Genomic DNA, 8,526 nt, shown 5'->3' with positions numbered 1-8,526 from the left:
GTGAGTAAATAATATTTGGATTAATTATTAAACTGTTCGGTTCGGACATTATTATTTTGGTTTGGTTTGTTTAGTTTTGGTTTTGATACAATTTAAGAGAGAGAAAGAGAAAGATGGGGGGGGGGGGGGGGTTGAGAATCAATTGCCACGTGTTAGTGATTCCGGCATGGGTGAATGACGATGGGGAGAGGGGTTGTGTGGGATCCGCGATAATCGCCCCGCACGTTCCACCCCTCTCATACGCGGGCCCCACATTACAGCTGTTGCAATGTGTTCTTGTCTGCTGGTACCGTTTCTTCTTCTTTTTATTTTTGGTAATTTAGATATACCCTTTCTAAATTTGGTGATTATTTTAGATAACCTTATCTCTTTTCAAAGTCACAGTATACCACTTGAATCTAGTCTTATATGACAGACTAATTTATAATGACTTTTTAACCTCTTGGCAAATCACTTCATTTTTCCCTCCCAAAGCAAAAATATCTCGTCATCTTTCTCTTCAATTTCTTTTTGATAAATCCTTATTCTTTATATATATATATATATTGAATTTTCAACCAAAAATTCCTTCTTCTTCACTCTTTGATTTATTTGGCAAAAGTATCTAACATAAAATTTCATTTTATTTTCCATTCTTAAATTAAAAGGATAAAGGAAGTAGATTAATCAAATCATGTAGCGAACAAGTTAATGGTTTTATCATAAAAGTCCTAGTTTAAAGGTGAAAGGTTTTTATGGGAAAAGGAAAATAAAAAAAAAATCATGAATCATGGGGGTAGGAAGTAAGTGAAGGTAAGGGTACTTCAATGTTAGTCTATCATCAAAGACCACAGTCAAGGGGCTAAGTGATCAATTTGAGGGTATCTCAAATATTCACCCAAAAGTGGAGCGTAAATCTAAATTACTCTTTATTTTTACTCTAATTAAATTTGATAAAATAACTTTTTATTATTTATTTAGACTTCACAGTTCACACACACCATTATTAATTATTATTTAATCATATTTTATTAAAATTAAAATTAAAATCTATAGATTAAAGAAATAATAGAATTACGAAAGGGAATGTGTGGTTGGGTTAAGAAACCTGGGGTTTAAGTCTTGTTAACCGTGGATATTCAAAGAGAGAGAGAGAGAGAGGCGTGAATGCGTGAAGTTGAGTTGGGTGCCGCTCCTCCCTTCGGTTTTAACTATTATTAGCTGCAAAGTAAGCCGCTGACAACGCAGCATCTACTTTGTTTTATCATTTCCCCCATTCTTTATCTCTCTGTCACACTATCTCTTTCTTTCTCTCTCTCTCTCTCTCTCTCTCTCTTCATCATCAACATCATCTCATCATCATCATCCCCCCGCCCCCATCTCTTTTTTTTTTTTTTTATATTATTTTTTTTCTTTCTTTTCCCAACTCTTGTTAAGTTATGGTGGTGGTGATGGAGCTGTGCTTCCGATCTTTCTATCTCTTCTTCTTTACTGTTTTTTTATCCTTAATTTAAACATCTATAAAATTAATTTCATCCAGCACTCACTCAGAGGACAGGACTTTCTTTCCAGTTGTCTCTACCATCTTTTTCACCCCCAACTTGTACTGATTTCTCTTTCAAATTCCCTCCCCCACACATCCACTAACCTCCCTCCTCCCCTTCTCTTTCTCTTTCTCTCTCCCTTTCTCAATAGTAAGGGAGAGAGAGGTGTATCAAATGAAAGAGGAATTATTACAACAAGAAGAGCCTGTTTAATTAGACAAAGTTCTACCACTACTACTACTACTACCAGTAAAAAAAAAAAAAAAAAAAAAAAAAAGAAGAGTATGCAGCAAAGAGGGTCCCAATATGGGATATCACCGGAGATGCCGTCTTTTGCTGCAACTGGAACCAGTACTAGAAGCCACATGCTAGGTGTTTCGAGCTCAGATCACTTACAGCAGCAGAAATCAGGTGGGGATTCAACAGCTGTGGTAGCTGAAGCAGCATCTCCAATTAGTAGTCGACCACCAGCTGCTCGTTCATCTGGAAATTTTGATGAATTAGTGCCAGTATCAGTATCAGTATCAGGTGGATACCCAGATGATGATGGACTTGGTGGAGAAGAAGCAGATAGAGGAGGTGTTAGTGGAGGGAATAGATGGCCACGTCAGGAAACCATTGCTCTCTTGAAGATTAGGTCTGATATGGATGCAGCTTTCCGTGATGCCACACTCAAAGGCCCTCTTTGGGAGGATGTCTCCAGGTAAAAATATTCCTCATCAAAATGGTGCATGTCTATAATAATTCACCCAAAAATAATAATTTAACTTTGTTACTCAATTTCACTTCTGTTCAATTCCAAATTGCATTTGCCACTACCATTCGTTTTTTTTTTTTGCTCTCAAATAAGAGGAGACTAATTTTTTGTAAATGTGGTGGAAGGGGGTTTTAATTTGTTGGGTTGGGTCACCATCTTTCTTCTGATTTTTTTTTTTATTATTATAAAAAGAATGAAGTTTACAGATCTATGATGATGATGAGGAGGAGGAGGAGGTGTTGGTGATGGCAGTAGTACAATTAGATTAACGGAATCCAAGGCAACTGAATTTCAGTGGGTAGTGGTTGGGTAGAGATACATATCTTGGGTTTCAGCTCCACTTATATTATAAAAACAAACAAAGAAAAAGGAAAATAAAGGAGTCCACTCTCCTCTCGCTATCGATCTGAGCTTCGTACCACGGATTCTCAGACACTGTTATTGTTGTTGTTCTACTAGTGGTTGTTGCTTAGTTATGGCTTCTTCCATCTGATCTCTCTCTCTCTCTCTCTCCTTTCATGACTCACGATTCACGAGTGTGGCATCTTTCTTTTTCTATTGAATTTGGGAACAGTCGGCCTCAGATCCACAGCAGCATCAAAGAGAACAACATTAATTTTAGGTTTACAAAAATCAAAAAAACAAAATGATTTCCACCCCCCTTTCCCTTTTTTACAAACCCCTTTCACTTTAGTTATTTATATATAATAAAAATAGATATAGATGTAATCATCAGAGGTAAGCTTTGGGGCTTAGGGCTAAAGAGGTGGGTAGGGATATAGGAGGATGATACATATGTGTTTTTAGAAGAATAGAATTTATAGGTTGAGGAGTATCATTTTTGTTTGACTAATACAAAATTTTGATTGGCAGGAAGCTAGCGGAGCTGGGGTACAGTAGGAGCGGAAGGAAATGCAAGGAGAAGTTTGAAAACGTCCACAAATACTACAAGCGTACTAAGGAAGGCCGAGCTGGGCGTCAAGACGGCAAGACCTATAGGTTTTTCTCTCAGCTTGAGGCACTTCACAGCGGCACCAACCTACCATCGTCTGCCACCGCTTCTGTCTCGATGACTATGGGGATGGTAGGATCCTCTGCAAGAATTCAACCCCTTAATTCGGATTCATCAAATCCGAATAATACCACTACCACCCATGTTGTTGGAGTTCCCCGAATCAGCCCTCCTCCTGATTTAAGCGGTGGAGGTGGAGGTGGAGGTGGAGCACATACTACTCCCATCGCAGCCACAACTGCCACAGCCAATACTGCTGGGATCAGCTTCTCTTCGGATACCTCTTCAGATTCTGAAGACGAATTGGAACAAGGCCCATCCAACACAAATACCCGAAAGAGAAAAAGAGGATCATCAGGAGGTGGAAGCAGTAGCAGTGGTAAGAATAAGATGATGGCTTTCTTTGAGGGATTAATGAAACAGGTGATGGAGAAACAGGAGGCCATGCAACAGAGATTCTTGGACACCATAGATAAGAGAGAGCAAGACAGGTTGATTAGAGAAGAGGCTTGGAAGCGTCAAGAGATGGCTAGGCTCACTCACGAACATGAGATCATAGCTCAAGAGAGAGCCATCTCCGCTTCTAGGGATGCCGCCATTATCGCTTTCCTTCAGAAGATCACTGGCCAAACCATCCAATTGCCTCCACCCATAGTGATACCTGCCGCTCCACCCCCTAAATCTACACCACCTCCACCTCCACCTCCTCCACAACCACAAATACATCAGCTGCAGCAGCAACAACATCATCAACAACCTCAAAATACAGAAATTATCAGGCACCAACCGACGTCTTCAGAAGTAGTCGTAGCTGCCGTACCAGAACAGCAATACCCACCACAAGAGATGGGAGGAGGAAGTGGTGGCTTCGATCCAACCTCCTCTAGATGGCCAAAAGTTGAAGTTTTGGCTCTTATAAAGCTGAGAAGTGGACTTGATTCGAGGTACCAAGAGGCCGGACCAAAGGGTCCTCTCTGGGAAGAGATCTCTGCTGGGATGCAACGGATGGGTTACAACAGAAGTGCAAAGAGATGCAAGGAGAAATGGGAAAACATCAACAAATACTTCAAGAAAGTAAAAGAAAGCAACAAGAAGCGCCCTGAGGATGCCAAAACTTGCCCTTATTTCCACCAATTAGACGCATTATATCGGAAGAAGATGTCAAGTAGCAGCAGCAGCACCAATTTAATTGGAAACCAGAGCCAACAAGAACAACAATTAATGGATTCTTCTTCAACGATAGATCCAAATTCAACAGAAAAATTGCAAGCCATCGTGATAACGCCACAACCACCTCCTCAGATACAGACTGGTGAAGCTGAAAACAACAACGGTGGAAATATGGAAATGAAAAACAGTAGTAATGAGGGTTTGTTTGAAGAGGGAGGAACAACAGGATTAATGAAGAAAGTAAGCATTTTTTCTCACCCTTTAATGGACAAAAAATTGCATATCCTTTTTCATGCTTCGGTTAATTGGATGATTGCAGGTGGATTGATTCTTGTTTTTGTATTGAAGCCAGAAGACATCATGAAGGAGCTGATGATGGAGCACCATCACCCACAACTGTCTGTGATGGATGCTTATGATAAATTGGAGGAACCCCAAAGCAGCGATATTAATCTGGATCAAGATGAGGATGATGAAGACGATGAAGAAGAAGAAGAAGAAGAAGAAGAAAATGGAAAGATGGATTACAAGATACAATTTCAGAGGCAGAATACAGCTGGGTCCTCTAATGGGGGAGGAAACACAGGAGGAGGCTCCTTCTTGGCCATGGTTCAGTAATAGTAGTTCCTTGGACTCTTCCTCTCATCGATGTACCATATTGTACCTATGTGTTCAGACCGGAAGCTAGCTAAAGAAGAAGATGAACAACATCTAAGAATGTTGAGACTCTTCGATCCCTTTTGTTACTTTATTTATTGAATTTGTTGTTGTTGTTGTTGAATAAGGATCAATTTCAGGCTAAAATGGATCAGACTGAATTGAGAGAAGAATTTGAGATACAGTGAGAGAGAGAGAGAGAGAGAGAGAGAGAGAGAGAGAGAGAGAGAGACCAAATAAGAATGCAAAGCAGTAGCAGAAAATGGACAAAGAAACCCAAGAGGTTGCATGCATGCTCTCAACCATCAAAAGCAATTTCATCAGCAGCAGCAGCGGTGGTGATCTTTACAAGCTCTGGGTTTGGATTTTCTGTCATTTGGCTGGTGGTTTGCATGAATGAATGAAATTAAACTCAACGAAAAAAAAAAAAAAAACAAACAAACAAGGGATTCTATTTATTTATCCTTAATCTGTTGTATTAAACTATTAATTTTATTTAATTAGTTTTACTGTTCTTTTTTCCAATTTCCCTGTTAATATCGTTCTAGACTTGGTGGTACTTGATAGTAGTAGTAGTAATCAACTACCTCGATCTTATCTGGCTTGATCTTAATTTCCTTCTAAAAATTGAAAAGAGAGGAAAATTGGGCTCTCTCACTCTCTACAAATTTGGTTGGATAGTTTGGAATCTTTATACATTGGGGTTGCTTTAGTGCTTCCTGTCTCTTGCTGAGAATCTACTAGTCTGTCTTTGCAACCTCTCACTATCTTTCTTTTTTAAAGGGTATTTTATATTTTTATTTCAATAATTGAAAAAAAATCCCATCTTCTGCCTAATTGCTCAAATTAATGGAAGATATATACTAACCCCATGTTTGATAGAGAGCCGATCACAATAGATAAACTATTATTCATAAGTTTTGCAGAGGTGATTTCGTGTTACCTCTTACAACTTAGCTCCCTCTGATCATCTTGTGTCCCTTGCTCCCTCCAATCAACGATGGTGATACTAGTATGGTATTTGCTAAAAACTCTCCAATGATAAAGTCGACTTCTTAATTAATCAGTAATGAATTTTTTAATCTTTCGACCCCCCCCCCCCCCTTATGAGTCTCCTCCTCTAGTTATAGCTCTTTCTGAGCAATCTCTTTGAATAAGGAATCTCCTCGAGGTCCCTTATCTTTAAGGATATCCAGCAGAGATTTCTTACCTTTATGAGAGGATACTGAGAAGGGGAAGATTCACTTGGACTCCATTATCCACTATCTTAATTCATGGGATCTTTCCTGAAAACAAGGGATCTAAGTTGATTCAGGAGTCATTTCAGAAGTCTATCCTGCTTGATTTATATACTGGGCAAAGCTAACATTCAAGCTGGGCGTCCTAGGTACCACTTAGGAGAAAATCAATTAGTTTTGATCTCCTACTAATATAATATCTGGACACATGTAAGGTCTAGATGCCTTACCAAATTGACCATCTACAAGTCTTTTTCTTACATATCATGAAATTAGCTTCATTATAGGTGCAAAGGGATTAGATAGATCATGTACGTCTCTAGGATTGTAGGAAACTCGCCTTAAATTCTAAATATGAAGAACTACAAATGAACATAGTTACAACTAAATCATCAAGCATATTATTTGAAAAAGTAGATTCAAAGGGACATCCCTTGCATTCATTAGCTGTTGAGTGTATATTTTCCTCCACTCCCTGGTGTGTCATACCCAAGTTAAGCCCCATCACACTCTTATATTCATAATTATCTCCTCTCTCTGATACTAATTGATTGTATGCAACTGATGTAGAGATTGCAAAATGTAGATTCAACAAATATTAGAATAAAACTTGGGTAAGTAGGATTCGTTCCACAGGGACAATCGTGATTCACTTAAACTTTGAATTGATAATCAAACAGAATTTGAAAATATATTTTTTAATACAACACGGAAAATTGCAGCTAAAAATAAACTGAAATTGAAGTAAGAAATTAGAGATTGAAAACTATGTAAAATGTGCTTAAAAACTCAATTTAACCATTGCTAATCATCCGTAATGATGAATAATTTTAATTTTAATTTTAACGCGATTCACATAACAAGTCATTGCTTGTGAATCGAAAGATAAATCGATTAAAAATTGATTGTAACCAAAGAATATTCATGTAAATCCTTAACTTAAATGAGATTACCCAACTTATTTCTCAATTCATCACAGAGCATGATTATTCTTGAACTTATCTAAACAATAATCATTAAAGCTTGAATTAGAGATATAAGTTGGATGATCTCATCTTAAGAGGTTCCACAAGAACTCAATTTAAAGTAGATGTAATAAAATTAAAATAACAATATTAAGATGAACTTGTTCCGGCATCTTTGATCTCTCTAAGGAGAATCTAACCGGTCATCGCAAGGAGTAACAAATAAGAAAATAAAATAAAGATGAGAAAGATGAAAGGTTTTCTTTATTGATCTTGAGCATGAACATTAACTAGATCATCCTTCATTACAAAATTTTCAATTAAACTAAAAACTAAACTAGGATTACAAGAAGAAAAGAGAAAATACAGAGAAATTAGAAGAAGAAGAAAAGGGACCAAGAGGGCCCAAAAGGGACACCTTCTCTTAGGGATAACCCCTCAATTTATAGCTTTCTTAATCGGGTTGTTGGGTCGAATTTTTTTTGCTTGATTTGTTTTAAGAAAAGCCTTCTGTTACAACAATCAAAGCAACTAAAATGTTCAGCTCGAATCTTGAGGCATAATTCCTCGAGATTACCGTGGAGTAGTAGGGTGATGTCGTGGCATGGTGACGTGGCGACGAATTGCTCCGAGATTTGGTTGGATGCTCCCTCTTAACTCGTATATTGTAACAAAAATTGTTACAAAAATATTTGCCTTCGAATTTTGTCATTTTTACTTGTAAATAATAAGAAAATCCAATAGTTTTGATAATTTGGCAAATTAATACAATTCATATTTATTTGGGATAAATAACAATTAAGTATCGATAAACCTTGTGTAATTACGATCCCAAAAATGACTTTATGGGACCTTATCACTAATAGGCAGGTCTTTTGGAATAGTTGGTTGGTTAACACTTAACATTATCAATTGTAAAGAAATCATTGCATGAGAAATCTAATTGAATGTAGTAATCCCTTGATTTGGTGGTTTCACACCATTAAAACTCGAAGAAGACACATGTTGGACGTATCTTTCATAAGAAACTATATATCCAGGAGGGGCTGATCAAGCATTCAATGCATTTAATGGAGAAGGATTGTCGAAGCCTGCACCTTCTGAAAATAATGTGTATAGACACCCCATTTTTGCCTAGACCAAGTTCGTGAATATCAAGAACCTTTTGAAAATGGGTTTGACCTAAGGTATTTTTCACAAAAGT

The 8,526-nt window shown here is 37.6% G+C and overlaps 1 protein-coding gene across 3 annotated transcripts; it reads left to right on the top strand.

Moving 5' to 3' along the window:
- Nucleotides 1-1,108: 1,108 nt before the first annotated feature.
- GTL1 (GT-2-like 1) lies at nucleotides 1,109-5,644 on the top strand. 3 transcript variants are annotated; one of them, XM_086437484.1, is made up of 3 exons: nucleotides 1,109-2,226; nucleotides 3,154-4,702; nucleotides 4,815-4,984. In XM_086437484.1, exons 1-3 carry the CDS (start codon nucleotides 1,808-1,810, stop codon nucleotides 4,824-4,826), a joined length of 1,980 nt encoding a protein of 659 aa, XP_086293610.1. In that variant the 5' UTR covers nucleotides 1,109-1,807; the 3' UTR covers nucleotides 4,827-4,984. The 3 variants fall into 3 exon arrangements, with proteins under 3 accessions (XP_086293610.1, XP_086293611.1, XP_086293609.1); XM_086437485.1 differs by having other exon boundaries at nucleotides 4,782-4,984; XM_086437483.1 differs by having other exon boundaries at nucleotides 1,110-2,226; nucleotides 4,811-5,644.
- Nucleotides 5,645-8,526: the final 2,882 nt, after the last annotated feature.

The sequence above is a fragment of the Akebia trifoliata genome, chromosome 3 (genome assembly GCF_017979445.1).
Source record: "Akebia trifoliata isolate Shusen 1 chromosome 3, ASM1797944v1, whole genome shotgun sequence".
Taxonomy (NCBI): Eukaryota; Viridiplantae; Streptophyta; class Magnoliopsida; order Ranunculales; family Lardizabalaceae; genus Akebia; species Akebia trifoliata.
This window is presented reverse-complemented; position numbering and strand designations above follow the sequence as displayed.

Excerpts from the sequence above, each read along its gene's own strand:
- GTL1 (XM_086437483.1), top strand. The coding sequence starts at position 1,808 with ATGCAGCAAAGAGGGTCCCAATATGGGATATCACCGGAGATGCCGTCT. Across the intron at positions 2,227-3,153 it reads CTTTGGGAGGATGTCTCCAG|GAAGCTAGCGGAGCTGGGGT; the intron begins GTAAAAATATTC and ends TTTGATTGGCAG. Across the intron at positions 4,703-4,810 it reads CAACAGGATTAATGAAGAAA|CCAGAAGACATCATGAAGGA; the intron begins GTAAGCATTTTT and ends TTTGTATTGAAG.